At 52.5% G+C, this 26,740-nt stretch overlaps 9 protein-coding genes across 9 annotated transcripts; 6 read left to right on the top strand and 3 right to left on the bottom strand.

The window, feature by feature from the left end:
- Positions 1-51: 51 nt before the first annotated feature.
- LDX57_003925 (uncharacterized protein) lies at positions 52-771 on the bottom strand (the record flags this gene model as incomplete). The annotated part of the gene is made up of 2 exons (XM_046085576.1): positions 52-554; positions 639-771. 2 exons carry the CDS (start codon positions 769-771, stop codon positions 52-54), a joined length of 636 nt encoding a protein of 211 aa, XP_045941539.1.
- A 1,370-nt stretch (positions 772-2,141) lies between these two features.
- On the top strand, positions 2,142-4,103 carry LDX57_003924 (uncharacterized protein; the record flags this gene model as incomplete). The annotated part of the gene is made up of 1 exon (XM_046085575.1): positions 2,142-4,103. The coding sequence occupies one exon, from the start codon at positions 2,142-2,144 to the stop codon at positions 4,101-4,103; it is 1,962 nt and encodes a 653-aa protein (XP_045941538.1).
- Positions 4,104-4,965: 862 nt separating this feature from the next.
- On the top strand, positions 4,966-5,904 carry LDX57_003923 (basic secretory family protein; the record flags this gene model as incomplete). The annotated part of the gene is made up of 1 exon (XM_046085574.1): positions 4,966-5,904. The coding sequence occupies one exon, from the start codon at positions 4,966-4,968 to the stop codon at positions 5,902-5,904; it is 939 nt and encodes a 312-aa protein (XP_045941537.1).
- A 519-nt stretch (positions 5,905-6,423) lies between these two features.
- Positions 6,424-7,632, bottom strand: mrpl3 (mitochondrial 54S ribosomal protein mL44; the record flags this gene model as incomplete). The annotated part of the gene is made up of 1 exon (XM_046085573.1): positions 6,424-7,632. One exon carries the CDS (start codon positions 7,630-7,632, stop codon positions 6,424-6,426), a length of 1,209 nt encoding a protein of 402 aa, XP_045941536.1.
- Positions 7,633-8,007: 375 nt separating this feature from the next.
- Positions 8,008-8,429, top strand: LDX57_003921 (uncharacterized protein; the record flags this gene model as incomplete). The annotated part of the gene is made up of 3 exons (XM_046085572.1): positions 8,008-8,030; positions 8,100-8,282; positions 8,378-8,429. 3 exons carry the CDS (start codon positions 8,008-8,010, stop codon positions 8,427-8,429), a joined length of 258 nt encoding a protein of 85 aa, XP_045941535.1.
- Positions 8,430-8,550: 121 nt separating this feature from the next.
- On the bottom strand, positions 8,551-9,889 carry MAK32 (Double-stranded RNA-containing particles stability; the record flags this gene model as incomplete). The annotated part of the gene is made up of 3 exons (XM_046085571.1): positions 8,551-9,404; positions 9,470-9,730; positions 9,814-9,889. The coding sequence occupies 3 exons, from the start codon at positions 9,887-9,889 to the stop codon at positions 8,551-8,553; spliced, it is 1,191 nt and encodes a 396-aa protein (XP_045941534.1).
- A 549-nt stretch (positions 9,890-10,438) lies between these two features.
- On the top strand, positions 10,439-12,264 carry capA (adenylate cyclase-binding protein; the record flags this gene model as incomplete). The annotated part of the gene is made up of 4 exons (XM_046085570.1): positions 10,439-10,485; positions 10,617-10,866; positions 10,922-11,223; positions 11,277-12,264. 4 exons carry the CDS (start codon positions 10,439-10,441, stop codon positions 12,262-12,264), a joined length of 1,587 nt encoding a protein of 528 aa, XP_045941533.1.
- Positions 12,265-13,567: 1,303 nt separating this feature from the next.
- On the top strand, positions 13,568-18,191 carry STU1 (uncharacterized protein; the record flags this gene model as incomplete). The annotated part of the gene is made up of 4 exons (XM_046085569.1): positions 13,568-14,365; positions 14,426-14,544; positions 14,634-15,746; positions 15,800-18,191. 4 exons carry the CDS (start codon positions 13,568-13,570, stop codon positions 18,189-18,191), a joined length of 4,422 nt encoding a protein of 1,473 aa, XP_045941532.1.
- A 4,036-nt stretch (positions 18,192-22,227) lies between these two features.
- On the top strand, positions 22,228-26,417 carry MDR4 (ABC transporter ATP-binding protein; the record flags this gene model as incomplete). The annotated part of the gene is made up of 2 exons (XM_046085568.1): positions 22,228-22,302; positions 22,377-26,417. The coding sequence occupies 2 exons, from the start codon at positions 22,228-22,230 to the stop codon at positions 26,415-26,417; spliced, it is 4,116 nt and encodes a 1,371-aa protein (XP_045941531.1).
- Between the last annotated feature and the right edge of the window lie 323 nt (positions 26,418-26,740).

Below are 26,740 nucleotides of genomic sequence, written 5' to 3'. Positions count from 1 at the left end.
TCAAAATGTAGGGTATCATTGACAAAATTTTTGTTCCACCGCAAGCCAGCTCTACGTCTGACCAACCATTCTTTGCACGCGATCTAGCAGCACCTTGCTTTCGCGACCCAGCCTTCTTTTACCGAACTGGTCCGGCCGCCTCGCGCGGGACATGTCCTCTCGGTTCTTCTGTCTAAACTCTCGATCCTGTCTCCGCTTCTCCGCTTCCTGACGACGCTGTTCGGCGGCTTCCATTTCTTTGGTGAACGCAGACCGTTTGGGCTTCCTCTGTCGACGGCCCTGGGCGTCCCGATTTTGCGAGCGTTCCGGTCTGGGTGAGGGTTCCGGAGCCGGTTCATTCAACATCGCCAGTCGATCCGGATGAAGCTCGAGGCCGGCGGATTCAGGCTCAGGCGACTTCTCGTCCCCATGTTCCTTCTGTGTCTCGGCACCTGCGTCTGCGACAGCATAGGTAGGCTTGCGTTGAGCGTTGGCAAGCTCTTCTTCGGCCTTGACTTTGGCATAGGCTTTCTTGACCTTAGCTTTTTGGATTAGGTCGGACTTAATCTTTTGGGCTGAATAGTCGCAGAGGTTAGTTGGCTGGAACTTCACAAAGTTGGGCGTACACTGGGTATACTGGGGAATGGTAAAAGACTAACTCTTTCGGCGATATGTGCCATCGGGCAGATTTGCAGGGCCGACTGAAAAGCCCTTTCTCTTCTTGACCGGAGCTTCTGTATTATTCCGCGTTTCGGCGTTTGCATCAGTGTCTCGGGAGCGTTTGGCCGCCATGATGAGCTGGAGATCAGGCGGAATTGGGACAGGAAAAAAGTTTGTTCAGGGTTCCTGTACAACAGGCTCCGGCGAATTTCTTGGAGCGGTGAGTTGGGCAACAATTGTCGCAGTCAACGTGGCGAGGGATTTTTGTTGAACTTGAACCGGGCGGTTTAGAAGGGTAAAAAGAAAAAAGAAAAGAAAAAAAAAAAAGTCGGAACGGAGTCCGAAGTAAATGGAGGTACTACTCGGTTTGATACCAAATTGGAGATTGTTAACGCCTTGATCGGGCCTCGAACAGCTGCACTTGGGAAGAGAACAGGACTATGGAAATCCTTGGGCCACGTCAAAGCAGGAAGAGTAGGGAAGTTGAACAAGCAAAAGACCATCGAGACTCTGGCAATGTCCCAATACAGAAATGTATGTCTGGTTTGTCTGATCTGCCTGATTGGGCTAGCGTGTTCTCGCCGATGACGTACAGATACGGTAAGTTACAGGGGCCCGTTTCTTCATGCCTGAGGAATCCATCCTCATGACTTGCCGCATCTTCGGATTAAAAAAGAACTTGGAATTGTAATTATTGAGTAAGAATCATAATCAGATCATCCTTGACTCATTCGCCCTCTTCCTTCTCCTATTTCCTTCCCTCTCCTCCCCTTTACTTTTTTTTCCTCCCCCGTCCCCTTTGTCAGTCTCCTGTTTCTTTCATCGTCCAACTTCAGGTCCTCTCCCCCTCCGATGCCGATCCGTTGCGGTCATACAATCCTACTCCACCGTGCTTGAAACTTGAGTGACCTCCGCCACCGGGTCCCTGCGTGCTACCGAAACACTACATCATCTGCCTTTTTTGTTCGCTCGCTCTCTCCTGACCAAACTTTGTTTCCCCAGAACCCCGCCCTGCGGTTGCGATGATTGAGCTTTTGTCCGCCGATTTCGTCCATCCCAACTACTGGTGATCATGCCTATGTTTCAGGATCCGGATCGCCAGCAATTCTACGATTTATGGTCCGATGACCAAAGAGACCCCGACGAGGATGCTCGGCAACATGCTATCCCCACTTGGAAACAGTACCAGGCCAATCATTCCGGATTTGGCCGTCCTGAAAGGGGTGACATATTCTCCGATGAGCGGTCATGGCCGGAGTATCCTCTGTCGGGGCTGCGTGCAAGTGATCGAGAGGACTTGATCCGCTATATTAAGAGCAGCGATGCTTCTCCGTGGGCGCCGCAGACTTCGGTATGTCTAACCTTTGCTTCGTGCCAAGTTCCCTGCGTTCGGTTGTTCGTCATCAATAGCGGTGGGCTGCTCTTTGCGCATTTACTCATAAGGCATTCCATAGTTCGGGGAACCGAGTGCCGGTCACTTTCGCTCCGATAAGCCTGATTACATGGCGAATCAATCATTTGAACGAAGTCTACCCAACGAGAGCCATCACCAAGAGGATCAGGAACTAGGATCGCCGGCCGATATAGTACGTCCTCGATCAGCTTTACATTCGGGCGATTTTCGAGAAGGCGCCAGAGAGCAGAGCGGCCAACAGCAAATACCTCCATCTCCTATACCACGAACGACCACTGTCCCGCAGTTCCCTCCCCTGAGTTCTTCTCCAACCACGCCATGGTTTGCGGTACCGGCTCGTCCGTCTGCTGGGAAAACCGTGCCGGCAACTCGCTCCCGAGCACCCTCTTTGGGGTCATTCTCCTCCAGCTACGTCCTGAAGGCTCCGACAAGCCCGTTGGTTTACCAGGCAAACAATACAGACTTGGATTTTTCTCCTAGGACGGAGTCCGCAGATCAGGCAGAATTCTCAGAAAAAGCAAGTCGTCGCCGAACGCTGCCTCCAGAAAGTTTCCGACACCTCCAATCATCTCCTACTGCCCACCGAGGCTCGATCTTTCAGAATGGTCAATTTCTTGGGCGATGGAACGAACCATCTCACGGAGCCTATCCTGCCCGGCGGTCTTTGGCATCGACTTATAGTCTTCAGCTAGCGTCATCGGTGCAGACGCCATCTCCAAGAGCTCGGAGACTTTCCATTACCTCGGAATCTTCGCCCCGGCCACATGCCTCGCTTGTCGGCTCGTACGAGGAGTCTATTCTCCGTGGGCGTATGTCAATGAATCCGTCGAAGCCCCTAGATTTCACCGCGCAGATCGGAGTGCTTGGTAAAAGCAAGTGTAAATCAAGTCTCAAATGCCCGCCCCACGTCACGGTTCCTTTCCCGGCGGTTTTCTACAGCTACCCTACTTCTGGGTACGGACGAACGATCTCGGACGACAATCCCAGCCCTTACGTTGGCTTGATCGACCTGGAAAATTCTCTTCCTAGGGACACGTCGGCCAGCAGCCGACGGCGACGACGCCATCAGAGCCCTGCAGGTCCTCACGGTGACCAAGGCGCGGAGAACGAACTGTCATCGAAACCCACCGATCAGGATGCTTTGCGTAAACGCGAAAAAAGACACAGGCGGGCCGAGTCTCCCAAATGCCCTCCCGGTGGTTGTTATAGAATCCCGCAACAGGGCCAGTTGCAGATCATGATCAAAAACCCGAACAAGACGGCTGTAAAATTGTTTCTCGTTCCCTATGACTTGGGTGACATGGAACCCGGGACAAAGACATTTATCCGGCAAAGAAGCTATTCTGCCGGTGCTGTAATTGACATGCCACTAACTGCTAGAAAGAATTACGGTACTGATCGCCCCGAGGCGTCGTTGAATACCTCCGAGGACCCCAAGGACAAGCCCATATTAAGATACCTGATTCACCTCAATATTTGCTGTCCGTCCAGGGGCCGGTTTTACCTCCACTCGAGCGTCCGTGTGGTGTTTGCCAACCGCGTGCCCGACGGGAAGGAACAGCTCCGCAATGAAATTCAGCATCCCGACCCTCGATACACACCTTACAAGCCTGTCCGAGACGCCCACCATTCGCACATGGTTCCCAAATTAGCGACGGACCGCTCATCCCAACGGGCGGCCGCGAATCACGAGCCGATCGCAGCGTATGACGCTCCCCATCCCTCTGCCGACATCCCCGACAGTTCGTTCGCGATTCCGTCCTCACTGCGACGAAACACGATGAATCCTGGACAGTATCACTCAATACAGCATACTGCTCATCCATTCCAGCCCATCCCGTCTCTGAGAAAGGAGTCGTTCTGCTTGCAGGATCTAGACTCGATCGAACCATGTCGTTTCGATGAGGACCGATACCACAAGCTCAATAGAGGAGATATCGGTTACGGCGGTTACCCCTCCGTCGGTGGTCTCGAAGCGGGTGAAAGCCTGTTGGCCAAAAGATTACGAGGGCTCGATGTTCACAAGCACGATTGCCCAGATCTCAACTAACAGTGAGCATGATCACTTCTATAACCAACCCACCGGGGTGTGAACAGTATCTTCATTTCTCTTATATTTGCTTCTTTCCAATCATTGTCGGTATATTATCATTCAAGCCATATCCTGCGGCAGGACACACAGCTGGGGCTCGACTAACAAGACAGTGTTAAGCTACACAAGATGCAGGCTCATCTCCCGTTGCTCTTCAGCCGGAAATATTCCTGATGACGATCTGTCTATTGCTGCACATGCTTAGTTCTCTCTCTATTTTCTTTCTTTCTTCAAATTGTACATGTCAGGCGTACAGGACCCGCGACAATACCCACTCAACTTTCTTCTTTTCAGCCTTATTAATATCACTGCTGCATCTCACCCATTGCCTCACGCAAAGAACTTTGTTGATTTTTCTTTTTTGCGGGGTCATGGCGGAGGATGTCTCTGGAATCTGAGTATTGAAACAGAGCTACAGCTGCATTTTACAAACTTAAAATTATAACACTCTTTTCTCTGAACTGCTTGGAACAGCGTTAGAAGATGTTGACTATACATCACCTGCCTCGGTTCGGTTTCCCCAGAACCGCCGTAGTGACGATTGTTTGGAGTCGCATTTATCCTCAAGTGCTGTGGGCATGGGACTTCGACTTCAGCTCTGTAGAATATAGATCCAAGTCAACGGACGCTTGTTAAATGCCAGAAACTTGACTTGTATGTTAACGAGGTAACTGTCTCTTTTTTTCGAAACCTCGTCACTATTAAGATCCTCCTCCTCTAGTTCCATGCTCCGCCCCGCGCTTATAACTCTCTTCTCTTCCCCCGACTTCTCTCAGTCTGTCACTTCCCCCATCCAGATACATATAGGAACCCCAGCATCATGACCGAACCTTCCCAGAATCAGACGCAACACCAATCGACCCCTCCCGCCCACGAAGTAAACAAACCTCTCGCAGCAGACCTCCCCAACCCTAAACTCCGTCTTCACATCAACGATCTCCGCCACCCCGGCACCAAAGCCTTTCTATCTCTGATCCCCGACCTCGAATCCGTCCTCGAGTCCGCCCTAAAGGCCATCATCCAAAACCTCTATACCGTCCCATCGTCGCCTCCCACCACCAAGCATCCCCCCCATCTCCCAATCTTCCACCCCAGCATCCCTCCCACCCGCTCCGTGACCATCCTCCTCCGCGACATCTCCGGCGTCGCATACACAACCGGCACCGAGCTCGACGACTCCCACAAAGAAATCCACATCTCGCTCCCATACATCCACAGCACCAGCACCCGCCCCGGTATAACCCCCGCCTCCGAGCTCCGCGGCGTACTCACCCACGAACTGGTCCACTGCTACCAGCACACAGCCCCTCCGCGTGGCCAGAACGGCCACGATCTCCGCCCTCCTGGCGGCCTCATCGAGGGGATTGCCGACTTCGTCCGTCTCAAGGCCAGTCTGGCCCCGCCGCATTGGAAACGGCCTGGTTCTGCGCGCGACCGTCCGGAGCGCTGGGACCAGGGGTATCAGCATACGGCGTACTTTTTGGCTTGGTTGGAGGATGTACGGGTTGGGGGTGGCGCGGTGGGGATGGTGAATGATCGGTTGCTTCGTGTGGGGTACTGGGATCATGATGAGGGGGAGGTTGGAGGCGATGAGGGCAGGAAGAAGGGGTTTTGGGAAGGGTTGTTTGGTGAGAGGGTGGAGGTGCTGTGGCGGGAGTATGGGGTTTATCTTGATCGGTTGGGGGGTGTGATGGAGGAGGGAGATCGAGAGGGGAAGATGAGCACTACGTGGGAGGAGGAGATTGTTGATCCTGAATGAATCATGGAGTGATCTTCAGCTTGGGAGCTGATGCATGTGGGTATAAGTGTGGTCATGCTTATTCTCTATAGAGCGTGGTGATCATGAAGGAGATAGTATTGCAAGTAGCACTGGTTATATATGTTCTATATACTGATGCAATCCATCTTCTATCGGCATGCCAATTGAACAATACTTTTGGGAGGGACTGCCTTGCACAATAATCCCTATTCCACAACATGGATAAAGCAGCATGGAAAGGAAAAGAAACAAAAAGCAGGAGCAAAGATTCGACCAAATAGAGTATGCATAACAAGAAACAGAATGAGAGCAAACAGAAAAGAAAAAAAAAGAAATAAAGAGCCAGAGAAGACATTGGTAAGAATAGAATAGATTTCCCATACTGTACAAAACCTGATCTTGCAAAAAGTAAATATGAAATAAACCAATATGTTGTTGGTGCCGCCATGCACTCGGATCTAATAATATAACATCCTCTTCACATTTGAAACGTATCATTCTTTCTCATCCCCCCAAATCTTATACAATAACCTCGCCCAAGTCGATATGGACCGGTTTCCAAGGAGCGGCTCCCTCCTCTTCCATCGAGCTGGGAACCCGCACGTTCAAGGGGCTGTATAGGTACCATCCCTTGAGGGCGGCCACGGCAGCCCTGGAGCGAGCCTCGAGTAGACTGGCGCCAGCGCCCTCGCCCAACTTATCCTTGCCGGAGTAGATGCCAACGATGAACACGGGGTGTCTGCTCTTACGACCAGTTTCGCTGATGATCTTCGCAACGGGCTGCTCGAAGTTTTCGCGCGCGCACAGGCGAGCTAGATCACGAGCTGGCTGGGAGAAATTGAACAGTTCGGAGATGTTGAGGTGTCGCGAGAGGAAGTGTTGCTCGAAGAAGCGCTTGGCCGCCGGTCGGCCGGCGTGTAGGTAAATCGAGCCCATCACAGCCCGCACAAACGTGGCGTTGGCCTGCTCTGCGGTGACGCCCTGAGCGTTCACAGTCTCCTCGCCGGACACCTTGGTCGGATCGCCGAATTCATTGTCGTAAACCACGCGGGAAGTGATCGACTTTCTCCATGACTTCCGATGCTCATTGGGTCTCGCGGTGCCGGTGATCGGCTCCGCGTCCAGGTCGGTGCCAGGGAGGACTCTCTTGAACTGCAGGAGGCCAGGGTCGACCTCGCCGCCAGGACACACCGCCATTTCAACACCCCATTCCCTTGCCATGGCTGCGAGAGTTTTCGGGCCAACGTACGCATACATGGCGGCGAAGATGACCGTGAGAGGAAGGCGAGGGTATGAGCAAAGGAGGTGTTCGGACGTGTAGTGGGTTAGGAGGTCATGACCAAGCAAGGCCAACGATTCATTGTTGAAGTTGGGGTTGGGATCGGCCGAGGGGTCCACGAGAGAGCGTGCTAGGGTCTCGAGGGGTAATCGCGAAGGAAGGTAGAGTCGTGCATGGAGCGCAGCAAGTTTTGCGGACTCCCGGGCGGCCTCGACCGGCGGAGAAGGGTGGATATGTCTGGACTGTCTTTTCGGATTGGACGGGAGCCGACGTGCTTCCAGCAATTGCTCGTTGCCCAATTGATTGCTTTCAGCCGGAAGAGCCGAAGATTCGGTCGTCGATTGGTGTCGAAGACCGTAAGAAAGATGTTGCTGCAGGCGACCACCAGTCGGGGCCCGCGGCGTTCGGAGGGCCGAACTGCTCCATCGTAGGAGCTGCACCCTCTTCATCTGGGCAACTGGGAGGGAGATAGTAAGCGGGAGGGCCTTAAGACGAAAGAGTCGACAGGAAAGAGAGGAATAGGAGGGGATGATTGCCCAAGGCGTGGGGGGTAGATTGGCTCGTCCGGACGGAGTGAATCGCGTGGGAACTTTTGGCCGCTGGAGAAAAGTTGAGCATCGGTAGAAGTCACGGGGTCTGCCGGTGGTGTGAGAGAAAGGCGCCCTTGGGCCGCTAAGCCGCATTGGGTGCTAGCGTCGCGGGCGTCTGGGAGGAACGTCGAACAGCCATTTCGGCTTCAAACCCGCCCAGAACAACCCACGCTTTTTCCAGCGAGCCATTGCCCACGTCTATCTCTCTCGAACGTCCAATTTAACCCGACCAAGATGGGTGGAGGCGGCAAGATCCCGTATGTCCTTCTCAATCAGTCCCCTGGGATCGTTTCCGCGCGTGGTCGCTAACCGACTGGGATGCGCAGATACCCCAAGGAAGTCTGGTCTCCGGCCGGAGGCTGGTACGCTCAGCCCGCGAACTGGCGGGTGAACACGGCCATCATGGGCGCTGCCGTCATTGGAGTCGCTGCCGTGACTTGGAGTCTTAGTGCCGACCGTGAGCATCGGGAAAAGATGCCAGAGCCTGGCAGATTCTTCCCTAGTCGCTAGTAAGTCGATCTGTTCTGTTTCGCTTGGGCGTGGACGTCATAACTTTCCTTCATCTCGACGTACAATGGCTGATAATCCCGTCCCCCCTTTGCAGCTGGAGCCGACAGATCATCGAACACGAGAGAGCTTCCAAGCAGGATTCATAAAGAGGCGTACCGAAATATAAACAAGGTTGGAAATCGTGGAAGGTTACTATGGCAAATGATAGGTTTTTTGTTTCATATTCCTGTGGGCTGTACGACAATAGAAGGGCGTTCTTCAATCCGTTCAATTGATCAGGAAGTGCTTCTGAGGAGACTCTTCGACGGTTCTATACAACCGCTGGGTGTACAGACGGACCCGTTCCGTGAATTCAGTTTCGTTCCAAAGCTCCCTTCCTTCAGTAGAAGTAGACATCAAGGGCACCCCAATTTGCTCCACCACGAATCCGGCGGCGACGGTGGCAAACACCAAAGCCTCTAAGATGTGGCCGCGGTCTCCGTCTGCCTTCACGGCATCTCTCCAGCTCTCAGACGATGCAAAGATCGACTCGATAACACTAGCCGGGCCTCGTCCGGCACTCACCATACCTTGGGCCAATGCCCCCAGGAAAGAGTTCCCGGCGCCCGTGGGATCAACCACAGGGGTAGACTCCGAAGCTGCGGGCTGGTGATATGCGGGCAACCAGATCCTCTGGGCTCTAGAGTATGAATAGCTCCCATCCTTTCCTGCCCGAATGACCAGGTGCCCGGTTCCATCGGGGCCAATCCCAGATGCAAGGATCCTTTTCACTATATCCTGGCCAAACTGTCCATCTTCGCTCCACCCTGACTGACCAAACATCAGCCCTAGCTCCAGTTCATTGGGGCTTACCACGTCTACGACTCGGTTCGCAGCGAAGAACATCTCCTGTTCCTCGGGGGTGCAGAGGTCCGGCACGGGCTCCCAGACAAAGATCGGTCGCTCCAGGGGAGTAGAAACCTGGCCATTTCGTTGCAATCCTTCTCGGCGTCTGAGTATTTCTTGCACGATGGTGATACACCTAGACGCAGAGCAGACCATGTGGAACGTCCTCGAAAGGACTTGGGAATCCGACAGCATGTGAGGTTCCAATCGCAGTTTTGGGGTCAGATACTTGAAGGCTATTCCTCGTTACCATTCCGTGGACCACTATTTCTACTCTCGAAGAGGTAGGTCAGGCACTAACCTCGTTGCTCATTGTGACCGTAGCCGTTCCATGCTCTGGTGGTCAATCGCGTCGGGTCTTCTCTGATCATGCAGTCGGTGTCCCATGAGTTGATGACATCCAAGACCTCTTGCGGGAAATCTGAGCCGACATCGACAATCCAACTCACAGACCGAGCATGGTCTTTTCCCGCGACGAGACGCGCGCCCACGACTGCAAATGAGGCTGCCCCGCCGAGGACATTCTTCACGTCGGGTCTGATCCCGCCAAATTCGATGTCATCTATTCATCAGTGATTAATTTTCTGAGTATTATCGCGAGCCAATATGACCTCTTTACCCCCAGACAGACACATGGGAACATACCGAGAATGAACATGCCCAGCGTACAGAACTCGACATGGCTGCTGAGTGGGGCACCATGGCTCATGTCTTCTGCCATGCTTCGGGGATAATGTTGGTCTAAGTAGAGTAGAACAAAGAAAAAGGGAACAAGCAAATTAGTTGACCAACTCTCGAGTCACTGAGGGGGTTGCACAAAAGGTTGTCTTATCGCCATGGAGGACTTGCATACCCACCTACCTACTACAACCCCCTCGGAGCGAGCCTGAGGCAGTACTCCGCAATCCATACCTAAATGTGGTACTTGTAGGTGCCGGTTACAGTCTGTTACGCAAACGTCATAACAAATCCGTGGCCACATCGATCTCGTGGTGTATGATACGGTACGAAGACCCACCTCGTGGAGCTTGGCGGCCTCAGGCAGAGCTCAGGAGCATCATCGCCTTTTGAGAACCGACACCGTTGCAACTCCTGGATCTCTCCTTCACTTGGTACCTGCTGCATCCACCCCCCTGGAGAAGGCTTTGGTTATATTCTTTTCTACATCACTTCAGTGAAGTTCTATCGGTATTCTGGACAGCAATTTGCGTCCCTGTCCACAAGCTCAAGTCTGAACGGTGTCGCCTCCTTGCCTAGGGGCCTTGCAAACATGGCGACTGGCAGCCACATGCATAACCTAACAACTCTGATCAAGCGGTATGTTTCTGCATCACCAGCTGCACTGCATTGTCCTTTGTGCAGCTGTACCCAATCGGCTTCATCCGGTCTGCGCTGATATCGACGGACCCCTCCCATGTTTGATCAACTCACTAATGGTCACCAATTAGACTGGAGGCCGCAACCTCCCGCCTGGAGGATATGGCGATGTCGCTTGATGACCCCCATTCTCCAAAGGCCGTGGAGTCCGCGGCTGCACCGGCCCCTCTTGCTGCTGAAGCCCCCAAGCCAGCTGCTCCTCCCGCCCCTGCAGCACCTACCGTCCCGCCGCAAATCCAAGACTTCGACGCTCTGATCAACAAAGATGTCCAGACTTTCGTGGAACTTGGGGACAAAATCGGAGGCCTTGTCGGAGAACAGGTGGGATCATCGTGTCTAGGGTGTCGACAAGAACACTTTGCTGACCTGCCGATAGTCGAAAGCGGTCTTGCAGGCCTTCAAGGCAGAGCGCACCTACCTTTACGTTTCGACAAAGGCGAAGAAACCGGAACCGCAGCCCCCAGAGCTCATGACGGAGCTTCACAATGCGTCCGACAGCATCAACATGGTCCGCGAGTCTAACAGGGGCTCGCCTCTTTTCAATCACCTCAGTGCTGTCGCCGAAGGCATCGTCGCCCTGGGTTGGTTTTTCGAATCCAAGCCGGCGGACTTTGTGAGCGAGATTGTGGGCGGTATTGAATACTATGGCAACAAGGTCCTGAAGGACTATAAGGAGAAGTGGATACCCCGATATCATTCGTGCCTAATGATGGAAACTGACTAGCTGCTAGGGACCGCACCCACATCCAGTACATCCAGGCATACTACCAAATCTTCAAATCTCTTGCCGCGTATCTCAAACAACACTATCCGAAGGGCCTGACGTGGAATGACCAGAGCGGCATTGACGCCCATGAGGCTCTCCGGCAGGTCAAGGGTGGCTCTGGCTCCGCTCCCGCTCCCGGTGGTGCAGCACCACCACCTCCTCCTCCCCCTCCCGTTCCAACGCTCAATGTGCCCGGCGGAGCTCCCCCGCCGCCTCCTCCGCCTCCTCCCCCCGGCGTTGCTCCCGCTCCCGCTCAATCCGCCGACATGTCGGCGGTCTTTGCTCAGCTTAACCAAGGCGATGCCATCACTTCGAGTCTCCGCAAGGTTGATAAGTCCGAAATGACCCACAAGAACCCCGGTCTCCGTGCCGGCTCTACGGTTTCCGAGGGCCAGGGTAGCGGTGCTTCGCGGTCCAAGTCACCGGCCCCAAGCAAGAAGCCCAAGCCCGAGAACATGCGGTCCCGCAAGCCCCCTCGCAAAGAATTGGAGGGCAACAAGTGGTTCATCGAGAACTTCGACAACCCCGGCGAGATTGTCGAGATCCCGGCGCAGCAAAACCAGTCTGTTCTCATCTCACGCTGCAACAAGACCATCGTGAAGCTGTCCAGCAAGGCGAACGCCATTTCCATCGACAACTGCATCGGTCTCTCCCTCATCGTCGACTCCCTCGTGTCCAGTCTGGATGTCATTAAGTCGCCGAAATTCGCTCTCCAGATTGACGGAATCGTTCCCACTCTGTTGCTCGATCAGGTCGACGGTGCCGTGGTTTACCTCGGCCAGAAAAGCCTGGGCACGGAGGTCTTCTCCAGCAAATGCTCCGCCATTAACGTTATGCTTCCTCCTAAAGAGGGCACCGACGAAGATACAAAGGAGTGCCCCATTCCCGAGCAGATCAAGACGTACGTTAAAGACGGCGTTCTCGTCAACGAAATAGTCGAGCACGCTGGTTAGTCTGGAGCTCAACGGTGTCTCTTCCCCTCCTCTCTCGCTCTCTCTTCTGGCTTAGACAATCATGGATTATCCTGGGTATATATGCTGTCAATGATGATCTAATTGCCTCGGCGGCTTATATTGCCTGATGGTGGACACCTTGGTTCTTCTAGTTGTTAACGACAGGTTTTGTTTCTGCCGCCGTACGTGTATTTAGAATAGTATGTAGATAATTTGCAAGCTTCTTCCTAAAGCCACGCAAAAGAACATAGTTGACGGGTCAGAGACTAGGCGCACTGCGTGGTTGCACGTGACGAGGTGACGAATGGAACCAGTGACCCTGCTAGTGCACACGTACCATGTTTTGGCTGAGCTCAAGGCTGTCCATGTGCCTGTAAGATCACAGGCTTTGTAGGAAAGGTGAAGGCGTTCTATCATGGCGACAGAAACCGAGATTGCCATGTGCTTCCTTCCAACACATCCTAAGTCACAGAGGTTGATCTTTCTCACCGGCAACGCTGCTCTTCCCTGATAATCGCGGTTGTTGTCAGCAGAACTGACAGAATGTTTACTCTGTAACTATTATTCGCTAGGAGACAAATACTACATCTAGTCTAGTATTCTGTTCTTCTAGAAGGAGTACGAAGTCGATCTTACACGCAGATTGGCCCTGGATGCCGGAAGTCCCACTCGGCCCGTGAGCCTGAGGCTCTCAGTCCCGCCCGTCTTGGCCTAAGCGTGGGCTCGATGTTTGCCTGGTTTGCCTGGTTTGGTTGGGTTTCCGCGGAAGATGAATTGCGTCGGGTAAACAAAGCCCCAAAAAAAAAGGAACCCTCAGGGATGGCAACATCAACAACCACCTTCCTTCCTTCCCTCTTCGTCCCCCCCGCTACCCCTCCCACACATTCTCTCTCCCCATCCCACCACACCACCTCGGTCGGGATTCGCATCGCATTGCATCGCATCGCATCGCAATTCCTGGAGTCCTTCATTCTTGTAGCCGTGCGGAGTGCGGAGCCGCTTATCGCCGTAGTGCGCTTATCAGGTCTCGTTGCATCAAGCTCCTTTTTCTCCATCCTCTATCTTTCGTCGCGACTGTCGTCAATCATCGTCATTATCCTCGACTACGCTTTCCTCGGTCTTCGTCCTTTCCCTTCATATCACCACAGGTAAGTGCTTTCCCCCGTCAAACCGCTTGTTTCTCTCTCATAACAATGGCACTTTCGCTCTCCTCCCCTCTCTTCTCTTCTTCTCCTCTCCACCCCTCTTCTTCTCTTTTCTCGCGTGACTGTAGTTCCATTTGCCATTGTGAAGCTCATTCAAAATGTCTCTGCAGTTTATCGACACCGTTATCTCCGTCCTCCTCTTCTTCTTCCACGCTCTTCTCTCTCCCTTCACCTTCGCCTCCCGTTGTTTCTCTTTCGTCTCTTCCCCCGTCTCTTACATCTTCTCCAAACTCTCCTCTATCGCCAAGCGCACATTCTTGTCTATCAAATCCTCGTTGGTTTATTGCAGGTCTTATTGCACGTCTTGGCTCATCATACCCTGCTTGTTCATCGCGGCAGGTGCCTCGTACGTTGCCAGGATCTTCGTCGCCGCCAGCTCTTCCACGATTTTTTACTCGGCAGTGGAAGGCTTCCGTTCGGTTCTGGGCCTCCAGCGTAAGATGGAGCCAAAAGCAGACAGGCTGCTTCAAACCCTTCGAGATCAGAATGCATCTATGGATGCTAAAGTAGAAAATCTACTGGCTATCAAAGCCGACATCAAACAGAACAATGTCCCCGAGGATGCATTGCCGTCATTATTCGACGCGATCAAACTTGGAATCAGTTCTAATTACACCCGGTACTGCGGAGCCGCCTTCTCGACACTCGGCAATCTCGTGAAGCGACTCTCCAGCCAGGAGCAACAGCGTCTCATCGCTACTTTTGCCCGCGTCTTGTATCCCGTCCTGCTCGATCGCCTCGGTGATCAGAAAGAGCGTATTCGAACCCATGCGTTCCACGCATTTGTCGACTTTTGGCCCGCCTCACAACGGGAAGTCGAAGAAGCAGTTCTCGGCACTGCCCTGACGGGAAAGAACCCGCGTGCAAGGCAAACGGCCATTTCATGGCTCTTGCATGTACGCTCCCTCGTTCCTTGTCTGCTTGCTCACTTTCCCCTGACTGATCTTGTGTCACAGATGACAAAAAACCACGGACTCGCGTTCCGAGATTATGTTCCGGACGTGATCCGTTGCCTTCAAAACGCCGATGTCTCCGTGCGCGACACGGCAAAAAATACGCTCGTCGAACTTTTCATGTAGGATCATGTTGCCCATCTTCTTCTCTATTTTTCTCTCCTTCCCTTTGTTTGCATTCGGTGACAATGTTGACTGATTCGCTCTTTAGGGATGAAAACGACGAATCCAAAACCTTTCTCAAGGTCGAGCTAAATAACCCCGCCAACAAGCCTGCCAGACAGGCCATCCGCGACTGGATTCTGGAGCAAATTGGCCCCTTCGAGGAGGTTCCCGCAAGTTATGGTATGCAGCAAATCTACATGATGCGGGAGAGAGCTATGAGCAGGCATGAGGAAAAGTGTAAATCCGACGAAAAGCATCTTGCCTTTCATGAGAGACGACTTGCACGCAAGGAGTTTCAGTTTGACGCTGACAAGGCGTTCAATGTCGATGCGCTCAGACGCAGGCTGCATCTGGACGAGAGCTCAAATACCGATCATTTCATTGCACCCCGGCGTCAGGAACCTCCGCGCTCAAAGACACCGCTCGCCGAAAATGCGCTGCAGCTTCAGCGGTCCGCTCATACCATTCCCACCTGGGATGAAGCTGACGTTGCCCCGCTCATCATCAGGTCGTCTCGACAGTTGGAGGACATTTTCACTACGATGATCCCCGATTTCGACGGTCGCGAGACGGAGAAGAACTGGGATAAGCGCGAGAAGCATGTGATCATTCTTCGACAGGTTGTCATCGGTAATGCGCCGAGGGATTATTCTCAAGTCTTTTATCCGGGTATCAAAGCGCAGCTTGACAACGTATTCAAGGCCGTGTTATCACTCCGCACCACTTTGTCCTCGCATGGATGCTACTTCGTTATCGATATGGCCCGCTGGCTTGGACCCGGCATTGACGGAATGGTCGAGATTATCGTCCAGAATTTGTTCAAGGTCTGTGTTCTCTCCAAGAAGATCACAGCCCAAAATGGGAACAAGGCGATGATCGCCGTCATTGCCAACGTGTCCTACAACCCCCGTCTTCTGAGCCACGTTCAGAGTGCGACCACCGATAAGAGCGTGCAGCTCCGTCTTTTCGCCGCAGAATGGCTTCGGACTATCATTAATCGACACACATCAATCAAGGCCGCCATAGAACATGGCAATGGCTTGAACCTAATTACCACATGCATCAAGAAGGGTCTAGCCGACGCGAATCCAAACGTGAGGGAGGAGATGCGACATACTTACTGGGATTTCTACGTGGCCTGGCCCACTAAAGCGAATACGTGAGCTTCTTTCCAGGTCTTCTACAGACAATGATATGCTAACGTCCGAACAGAATTGCGTCTGATTTGGACATGAAATCGAGGCTTCTTTTGGATAAGAACCCACACAAACCCAAGGAGCAGCAACCGGGCATATCGCCAGCAGAAGAGAGCTCAGCTCCGGCGCCACCCGAAAAAAGCCGCTCCGCGCTCAAGTCCGCGATTGCGGCCCAAAGACGGGCTCATCATCTTAAAGCCAAGGCCGTTGAAGAGACCCCTGCCGTCGCAGGTCCTTCGACACTCCATTCGGCGCCCATGAGGCCAAGGTTTCGACGCCCCGAGGGGGATCGTCCCGCTAGTGCGGAGCTGCACGCGCCTCCGGCTGCACCATTGACGCCATTTGATCGTGATGTCGATCAGCGGTCACCGAGTGACGATTGGAAAGGCCTCGCCAAATTCGAGCCGAAGAAACCCAGACTTGTGGGCGGGCGTTTCACGTCGAGAGCAAAACCTGTTGTTGTCGGTCAGGACAGTTTAGGAGAGGTTACAAAGGCCGTTGTTGCGGGTAGACAAGACGGCATTGATGACACCGACGCCACCGTCCAGAGACCTATCGAGAGCATGTCAGAAGTCCACATTGACGACTCCTATATTACAGCCCAGGGACCTGCTGAGAGCATATCAGGAGTCCGCGTTGATGACAGCCATGTAACGGCCCAGGGACCTACTGAAAGCATGTCAGAAGTCCACATTGACGACAGCTATATAACGGCCCAGGGACCTGCTCAGAGCACGTCAGGAGTCCACGCTGACGACGGCCACCTAACAGCCCAGGGACCTACTAAAAGCATGCCAGAAGTCCACGTTGACGACGGCCACCTAACAGCCCAGGGACCTACTAAAAGCATGCCAGAAGTCCACGTTGACGACAGCTATATAACGGCCCAGGGACCTGCTGAGATCATGTCAGAGAAGCAACGAGGCAAGTTGCCCATGCGTGAGGTCGGCCAAAGAACAACATCTACGTGTTTGGAGAACATGGTCGTCTTTGATCCATTGCGCATTGTTAATCTTTCAAAAGAACCGGATTTTCGTCGGCCCACATCGCCAGCAGACTCGGGTCGCATCTTGTGTATGTCGCAATCCGGTGAAATATATGACAAGAAGCAATCTGCGCGAGGACCATCTACACCAGCCCACTTTCCGCCTACTGATCCGCATCTGGCTTACCTGCTGGCAAGCAGTCCGAGTGAGCCGCCGAGCGACGCGGATTGGAACTTCGATGATTCTCTACTCTCGGAGAATTTCTTGTGGAAAGATTTCAATGGGGAGTCGTCTTCTCCACGCGAAGTTCACGGAATCATTGATTCAAGGGTGGCAGATGAAGATATTAGTTGGGTAGAAGAGATTCGCGGGGAGCGAAAAAAGGATTCGCCACAGGCAATGGATTCAGCGCAAATGGGCCAAGCGCAAACGGTGCATGAAGTCCCTCAGGCGTCACTCATAGTCGACCCCGATCCACGTTCGACGCAAGAATTACCCCTGATGCAAAAGCAGCGTTGGCCAGTAGGACCCCGTTGCGAGCCAGCCCACGAGCCTACTCCGGAGGAAGATTTACAGTTTGCAGGGGCATTGTTGGAACGTTCCGAGGAAAGGTCGAACCGGCGTGCCCCAGTAAGTTCCTCCCCCGCATCCCAAGACCCCAACAGGTCGCAGCAATTGCTCGATAGGGGCATCCAACTAATCCGTAGCAACAGGATGGATCCTCATGGATTCAGACGGCTGCGGAGAGTCCTGGAGTCCAGCGACGAAACAGGAATATCACAAGAGCAGCAGCACGAGCTCGTGTTGGCTCTGTTGAACACTTTGGAGCGCGGTCATCCAACCGTCAAAGGCGCCCCAGACACCGCCCTACTCCCCGTTCTTGACGTACTCGAACATACGATCAAAGGAAGAGAGGGCGAGAAAAAGCGTTTCACTTCGAAATTATATTATCTTACAACCATATCCTTCCTGGAGACGAGAGGACGTTATGATGCGTCGTGTTATTTTGCTGTCAGGCTCGATGAGGTTGCAACACGAATCGTCCATGCCGAGTTGGACGAGGGTACGTACAACTCTCTTGAAGCTATTCTGGACACGATTGCGAATGAGAAAAATCAAAAAAACGAAAAAGAAAAAACTCAAAAAAATAACAATATTATGATTATGGGCCTATCACTGTTGGTGGTAGCTCTCCGCCATCAGAATGCGTCTGGCTTGAGTCTTGCGGAGGACATCGTGTTGAGGATTGGATCGCTTGTTTCTGAGCAGCTAGAAGGGGTGCATGCCGAGGTACGCCGTTTAGTTGTGCAAGTCTGCGTCCATCTACATGCTATGGTGAAGGAGGATAGGTTTTGGGAGTTGTTGGGGACCACTTCTACGGGGTCCCGCAACCTTTTGACGTATTACCTGGCAAGAGGCTGATTTTGTTTTTTTGTTTTTTGGTTTTCTTGGTTTTGCTATTTGGCTTTCTTCTTGGTCTTTGTTTTCTTTTCTCCTTTTTCTATACTTATGTTTGTATTGATACCACGAGGCCGTTTGAGTTCTTGTTTTCTTTTTCTTTTTTTTGCTCTTTTTTTTTTGCACTGTGTATATCTTATTCTTTGTATAATATAGCATTCAAAAGCAATCCAGAACGCAGGTTTCTTTCATATTTCCTTTAGAGAGCGTACATGCCGAGGTACGCTGTGTAGTTGATCGAGTTTGCATCTCTCCAGATGCCATGGTCAAGGATAAGTTTGAGGTGTTCTTGGGGATCCCTTCCACGGGGTCCAGCAACCTACTGACTTATTGTCTGACCAGAGGTTGGTCCTGTTTCCTAGTTCCGAAAGAAAGAAGAGAAGAAAAGAAACAACAATATGATTACCATGGGCCTATCATCAATGACGGTTGCCCTCTGTCAACAGAATGAATCTGGCTCATGTCTCCCCATGGACTTGAATCATTTGATGCTAGCTAGAGAAGGTACATGCTGAGATACGCCATCTAATGGTCCAAGTTTGCCTCTCCATCCCATGGTCAGGGAGGATATATCTTGAGAGTTGTTGGGTACCCCTTTCACAGGGTCCCGCTCTTCTGTTACATTATGCGGCCCGAGGCTGATCCTATTTCTGTTTCTGTTTTCATGTTTCCCCCCTCCTATCTTTGTATCAATACCACGACGCTGTTGAGTTCTTAAATTATTACGTTCTCACAATCATACTTTTCGGGGCCCCCTTTACAGAAGGTATGCACCCAGAAGCCCTACGACGTCCAGCTTAAAGGGCCGAAACGTTCTCTGGTCGCTCGCGCAAGATTGCTGTGTTTATGAAGGAATGAGCTGGCATCCAGAATTATTCATCCTTTTTTATTCTTTCTGCTTTATACCCGAGTAACAGCTCCTCATTAGGCCCGGGCCGTGAACGGCCACAGTTTCATTGACATTTCAACCTCACTAAAATGGATATAGGCGGTGTATTTTTATAAAAACTATCATACAAGAGCACAACTCTTTCAAGTATATCACATCTGCGTGTGTATAGGTATAAAAGCCTGTAGGGGAACAAGTAAGGAAGAATCTACAGAGCTCTTTTACTACGCTCGGTATAGAGACAGCAAAGGGAGAGACATGAATAAGAAATATGCTCGATCATCCCCCTTGATATGTTGAATACTCTCCTTCTGGCACTGGGCGTGTCCCTCCAACGTGATACCCCGTAGGATTGGTGGCCACGGGATTCAAGCCCTCTACACTTTGTTATAGACATGCATAGGTAGTTCACCATCAAATGCCTCTTCAATGTCAGCGGCAGTGACTATCACTAGACCACCCAGCTACCTTTGTTCAGCTATGTCTAGCTCAACGAGCCGAGAATGGCAGTCGAGATGACTGAGAAGAAGGTCAATGTCGTAAAGGTAGCAATACGGATAATTTCTCGAACGTTCCGGTCATCACTTTTTCGTCATACTCCGTATGCTCCGTACTCCGGGACAGCATGCAAGCTAAGTATAACGACCACAACAGCTGACATCGGAAGCATCGGGGAGGCGAATTATTGATTCCGAGCAGGACCGATCATCGGCGGTGTCCAATGGTGTTTGCCTGGCGAATCTGATTAGATGACGATCAGATTAGATCCAGGCTCTTCTTTTTTTGGCTACCCCTTTTTTTTTTCAAGTGTCCACTGTTGGCATCATCCTACCACGGGAAAAGTTGGAGGGCCACTGCCGGCAGGTTTCAAGGTTAATCCGTTCGCTCGCTTTCTCTCTCACCTTCGACTCTTCTTCGACAAGATGTTGGTTTATGTAAGCGTCTCCACAGAACCAATTCAGTCAAGCAGGCTACGAGCTAAGAGATCCATCGCCAAGCCCGGAACCAGCACTATTACGGATAAAACTTGAGACCCCGGGGCAGGATTCGTAGACCCTTTCCCCGATGTCCCCCCGAATCGTTCTCGAAAAAAAAAAAAAAAAAAAAAAAAAAGGAAAGAGAAGGGGAATGTCACCGAAAATGGAACAAATAAACTGTCATGGAGCAAAAACTGGGCAGCCAAGGCATTTGTGACGCCCAAGGTCACTAAGGGATGTCTAAGGGCCTGCTAATTCAGACTAATGAGTGCTAGTCGCAAGCCATCCCGAAACTGACTAAAGATTATAAGGGGGGTCAGCAGCGGTTCACCCAGTCACCACGGTTTATCAATCTATCAATCAATCAGATTAGATAAAAAGAACAGATGATTTTACTTTTCTCTGTCGGACTTTATCGATCCTAGTCTCAATTGTCAGAAGGGGGGCGGTTGTGGAAATTAAATTGAAATAAAGCATCGCCGGATGGATCAGATTCAAGAAAATTCGGATCGAAATCAAGACAGGAAAAGTCTCCATAATTTCATCATCCGTGGCGGACGGCTTGCCATGGAAGAACTTTTCCCTCTCGATCTTGGTTCTTGCTCTATTTATTTTTCATTTTTCGCACCATTACCTTGGGTAGTGAGACCAGATCCGAAGTAAATTCATTGAATTACGTGTCACCTTGCGGGCGATCCATACAGCAATACTGCAGGGAGGATAATTCCGAGAAGGAACAAGGACGAAGAATGAAAGACGAAGGTGGAAGGTGGAAGAAGGGAAATGGCGAGACCCAGTCGGGCGACAAGGATTGGGGCGCAGAGTTATCAGATGAGAAGCTTCCGACCGGCCACGTCCCACGCCGAGCGTCTTTCATTTCTGATTTCACCGTCCGGCGGTGGCGTAGGACTTGGCGGGATGTTGGTTGATTGTATCAATCAGATAACCTACCTAACCCTACCTGCACTTAGGTAGTACCTAGTACCTACCTGTACTCTACGGTGTACACCAGACGATTAATTAGTCTATAGTATTCACTGTCCATGGCACAGTTGAGTGCCATGGAAGACGACAAAAAAAAAATAAAATAAAATAAATCACGCACAAAACAAAACCAATGGAGAAAAAAAAGCAAAAGCCAAGGAAAAGAGAGAAAAAATTATCAATCAGTCACCATCCTCGGTTACGGCCATTTCAGGTACCGCAACGAACCGCCGCTCCACCCACCATGGCCCAATCAATCTTCCTCTGGGCACTCTACTGAGTAACTTACTCTTCCCTCTGCACCTCTGCAGAAATTGATTCCCCATCGAAAATCCACCCGAACACAGAGACATTATTATCTGATGGTCACAATAATCCACTTCCTCTCACCCTTCAGCCGCCCGTCCGCTCCCTCCCCTGCCAAGTGGAGATCATGCCTTCTTCCTTGGGCGCTCTTCTTCGCTTTCCTCTGGCTTTGTTGCCCTTCTCCGCTTCGTGCTGGTCGAGGACCCTCTTTTTCCTTTCCTAGTCTCCTAGACTCTTGCGTACTCGGCCTGCAGCCATGGCTTCGACTAACTTTCAGCGCCGGTTCTTAGCTAGGGCCGCAACCGGAGCCGTTATGATGGTAAAATGATATTCCATCCCCCCCTCTCTCTCTAGACGTGTGTCATTAGTAGCCTACACCTGTCCGAGCTACCTGGGTCCCTTTTTTCTTTTTCTTCTTGCTTTTCCTATCTTTCCTCTTCTTCTTCTTTCTTCCTCCCCCCTCCCCCTTCCCTTTGGTCTTCTTCCCCTCCACCTTCATCGTCTACATCCAATCCTTGACTCTTGACCATTGCTCTTTGTCAGTGAGGGATGCTTCTTGGAGGCATGACCTGAGTGATTTGTTTCACTCTTGACCCATTTTGAATTGTCGCCATTGGTTTAGCGACTGCTGGGATGCAGAGAATATTTTCGACGTCTTGAAACAGTGCTCCGAACAAGATTCTCTTCTTTTTTCCCAATCCCCGCTCTGAACGCAACTTCTTAACGAATCAGAATCCATTCCGCGTGGGATAACCTCGAGCGATCTGACCGTTACTGGATTGACCTATATATACGCCCGCAATCTCGGCCTTGATTCCATCCGCGGGATACTGTGCCAGCAACCATGTCACAGGAGACGCCACCCGAAAATGGGCAGAAAAGCCCCAATTATTCTGGCGATGGCCAGCAATCTAAGTTTGTACGTCGATTCCCTCTCCCCAGAAGAGCGGGAGAATAATGCGGACAATGCACTGACGCCGAGTCTGTTTCCAGATGCAACAATTGAAGGGATACATACCCACGAAGGCGGATATGGGCAAGTGTTTCTCTTATGTTCGACTTCTGTTTTCCCTGGACTACACTATGACCGATGTTTTCCTTATCATTGCTGGTGTGTTCTTCGCGATTGCCGGAGGTGTTCCTTTTCCGCTGCTTGGTATTGTCTTCGGTGACCTCATCAACGATATGAACTCAACCACCTGCGCGTCCTCCGACAATGCTTCTAGCGAACTGTCGTCAAGTGTGCGCACCAAGGTGCTGTACGTCATCTACATCACCATTGCCAACTTCTGCTTTATCTACATCCATACTTCCTGCTGGTGCACAGTGAGTGAACGGCTGGCGCGTCGCTACCGCAGGCGATACTTCGAGAGTATCATCAAGCAGGAGGCAAACTTCATTGAATCTCTTCCGTCGGGCGATATCATCTCCCGTCTGGTCAGTGACATTGAAGTCGTGCAGTCCGGTACGTCTGAAAAGGTCGGTCTTGTCATCACAACCATATCATACTTCGTGGCCTCCTACGTTGTTGCCTTTATCAAAGTCCCCCAGATTGCTGGAATGTTGATATCCGTCGTCCCTTGCTTCATGCTCATGTCGCTGGTTGGGGGCCACTACATTAAAAAATACGCCGGGCGCATCGCAGAGAATGCGAATGCGGCCACGTCCATTGCCTCTTCCAGTTTGTCCCACTTGACTCTAGTCCACGCCTTCAATGCCAACGATCGTCTTGAGTCGCGATTTGCCAGCTACCTCTCTCAATCGCATAAGGATGCACTCAAGAAGGCCTGCACCCATGCTGCGCAGCTCGGTTTCCTCTACTTCGTGGCCTACTCCGCCAACGCTCTGGCCTTCTGGGAAGGTGCGCAGATGATCTCTCGCTCCGTCGCCAATGACAACAACGGCGTTTCGGTTGGTGCTGTTTACACCGTCATCTTCGTCCTTATTGATGCTTCGTTCATCTTGAGTCAAGTGGCACCTTTCATCCACGTCTTCGCCTCGGCCGCTGGCGCCTCGGAGAGACTCCTGGCCGTCATTAACCGGCCCTCGGCCATCGACGGAACGTCGGACGAAGGCGACAAGTCGGCTACCTTTGGCGAAGAGGATATTGAGCTCAGCGATGTTCACTTTACCTATCCCTCCCGCCCGGATGTTCCGGTGCTGCAAGGAACCAGCTTCATCATCCCGCCCAAGAAGCACACGGCCATCGTTGGTCCTTCCGGTGGCGGCAAGTCGACAGTGGTCTCGCTCCTGGAACGATTCTACGATCCCAAATCCGGCAAGGTGACCATCGGCGGCAAGGACTTCCGCGATATCAACGTTCGCTATCTACGAGGTAACATCGGTTTTGTGCAACAAGAACCATCGCTCCTGGATCGATCCATCCTGGAAAACATTGCCTACGGCATGGTCTCTTCCGCCCACGAAAAGCACCAGCGCTTGGCTCCGTTTATTCTGGACTCCAGCTTGTCGGACCTCGCAGAGGAAATCAGAAATGGCACGTCGGAGAAGGACGCACTTTCCCACTTCGACGCTTCCGTCGCCGAAGTTGTCGAGTTGGTGAAAGAGGCGGCCGCCTCGTCTAATGCGTTGAACTTCATCGAAGCCCTGCCCCACGGACTAGCGACGAGCGTGGGAACGGCAGGAAACCAACTCAGTGGTGGCCAGAAGCAACGTATCGCGCTCGCCCGAGCTCTCGTGCGCGAGCCGACTCTGCTCATATTGGACGAAGCGACGGCTGCCTTGGACTCAACTAGTGAGCAGTTGATTCAGGCGGCACTAGCCAAGGTTTCTGAGCGCGTGACCACGGTTTCTATCGCTCATCGTCTCGCCACGGCCAAAGACGCCCACAAGATTGTCGTTGTCCAGAGCGGCCGGGTCACGGAAGAAGGTCCCCACGCCGACCTGGTCGCGCAAGGCGGCGTTTATGCCGAAATGGTGCGACTGCAGAACCTTGGAAAGTTGAGCGCCGAAGACCTTCGAGGCTCGGATGATGCGATTCGCGTTTCTTCCGACAACCAGTCTGCATCAGGAATGTCTAAGCCCACGGATGAGAAGGAGCCATACGTTGGGGTCAGCGCATCGGACGTTACGGAAGACACCGTCGTTGGCGAGACGCCGCCCGGGTCTAAGGACGGCAAAGACGAGGACAAGAAGAAAAAGAAGAAGAACAAGCGATCGACATGGTTCAGTACCAAATACATCTTCTCTCTTGTCCGGGCAAACCTGCCTCTCATCTTCCTTGGTCTCGGCATGTCTTGCATCATCGGTGGCAGTTATTCGGCCGAGGCAGTCGTCTTTGGTCATACCGTGGGAAGCTTGAGTCCCTGCAGGTCTCCCGGAGACATCAGCGATAGCGGTGACCTGTATGGGTTGCTGTTCTTCATCCTTGCGTTGGTCGAATTAACCGCCAATGTGGTGGGCGGTGCTGCCTTTGGCTGGGCCGCCGACAAGATCCTCTACCGCATCCGAGTTCTGTCGTTACGCTCTTTGCTCAGCCAGACGATCCAGTGGCATGGCATGGAGGATCGCACCCCCGGAACACTGATCACCTACATTACCGGCGATGCGTCGGCGCTGAGCGGAATCACCGGCTCTACCATCGGTCTCCTCCTGGCCACGGCCGTGAACCTGGTGGCCGGTCTAGTCATCTCGTTTGCGATCGCCTGGAAGATCACCATCGTCTTGTTCCCAACCATCCCCGTACTACTAGTGGCTGGTATGATGAAACTCCGCGTTCAAGCCAAGTTTGCCGAGCGGCACCAGAAGGCGTTCGCGAAGGCCACCGCGATCACGGTGGAGGCAGTCGACAATATCCGGGCGGTCTCGGCCTTTTCCCTGGAGAAGCAGTCTTATGAGGTTTTTGGTCGGGCACTGAAGCATCCGTACCGCGAGACGATGAAGGCCATCGCACATGGTAACGCGTGGCTGGCGCTGGCGTTCAGCATCAGCAACTTGGTCTACGCGCTTGCGTATTGGTGGGGATCTCGTCAGATCGCCTCTGGACTCTACTCGCAGACGCAATTTTTCATCGTCCTGCCCGCCTTGCTGTTCAGTACGCAGTCTTGCGGGCAGATGTTCGCTCTCGCCCCCGATATCTCCAAGGCCAAGGTGGCCTCGTCCAACATCGTTGATCTGCTGACCACCCGCTCCGCCGAGGAGGAGATGGCCCCCAACTCGTCGCAAAGCAACCAGTTCTCCAGCAGTCTTCTCGAAGAAAAGGCCGCGGCGCAGGACGTGGAGGCCTCGGACGGGGCCCGGAAGACTCGATCGCGGGCGTCGGATAGTGCCATCGGCGCCCAGCTCCGCGGCGTGCACTTCACCTACCCGAACCGACCGGAACGACCGATCCTGCGGGGTCTTGACATTAACATTCGACCCGGGCAGTTCTGCGCGCTGGTCGGACCTAGTGGATCGGGCAAGTCGACCACGTTCGCCATGCTGGAGCGGTTCTACCGACCCTCGCTCGGATCGGTGGTCATCGACGGTGTGGACGTGACGCGGCAATTGGGAACGGAATTCCGAGACGACATCGCGCTGGTGCCGCAGGAGAACGTGCTCTTTGAGGGCACCGTGGCCTTCAACATCGGACTCGGCGCGTGTCCGGGACACGAGCCCACGATGGCGGAAATCGAGGAGGCGTGCCGGATGGCCAACATTCACGACGTGATCGCGGGACTACCCCAGGGATACGAGACGATGTGCAGTCACGACGGCAAGCAGTTCTCGGGTGGCCAGCGACAGCGTCTGTCGATTGCGCGGGCGCTGGTGCGTAAACCGCGCATGCTGCTGCTGGACGAATCGACCAGCGCGCTGGATGTCGAGTCCGAGAAACGAATTCAGGAAGCTCTGGCGACGTTGGCCGGCCGCACGACGATCGTGGCAATTGCGCATCGGTTGAACACCATCCACCGAGCGGACCAGATCTTCTTGATTGAAGAGGGCCGGTGTGTGGAGCAGGGGACGCATCAGGAGTTGATCCAGCGCAGTGAGACGTACCGAACCAGCGTGATCCACCAGTCTCTGGAGACCTGATCTATCTTTATCTCGGTACGGCGCACAATGCTTAGAGATCGACAAACCTTTCGAAAAGTGTTTATATACATTTACTTTATACCCATGGACATATAATAATTGAGAGAGTGTGTGTGTGTGTGGACGAGTAAAGAGACCGAAAAAGAAAAAAGCAGAAAGTCAGGAGTGTGAGAGTGAGGAAGAAAGAAGGATAGATAAATTTTGGACTTCAAAAGCCACCTTTTGTTTTGTTTTAGAGATACTATAGGGAATTTTGTAATTTGGCGTTGCGACAGGAATGCACTGTGAATTCAGATCAATTCATTCAATTGTTTATTCTAGGG

Source organism: Aspergillus melleus, assembly GCF_016097325.1.
Source record: "Aspergillus melleus strain CBS 546.65 chromosome Unknown contig2, whole genome shotgun sequence".
Taxonomy (NCBI): domain Eukaryota; kingdom Fungi; phylum Ascomycota; class Eurotiomycetes; order Eurotiales; family Aspergillaceae; genus Aspergillus; species Aspergillus melleus.
The sequence above is the reverse complement of the archived record's forward strand: the minus strand, read 5'-3'. Positions and strand labels throughout refer to the sequence as shown.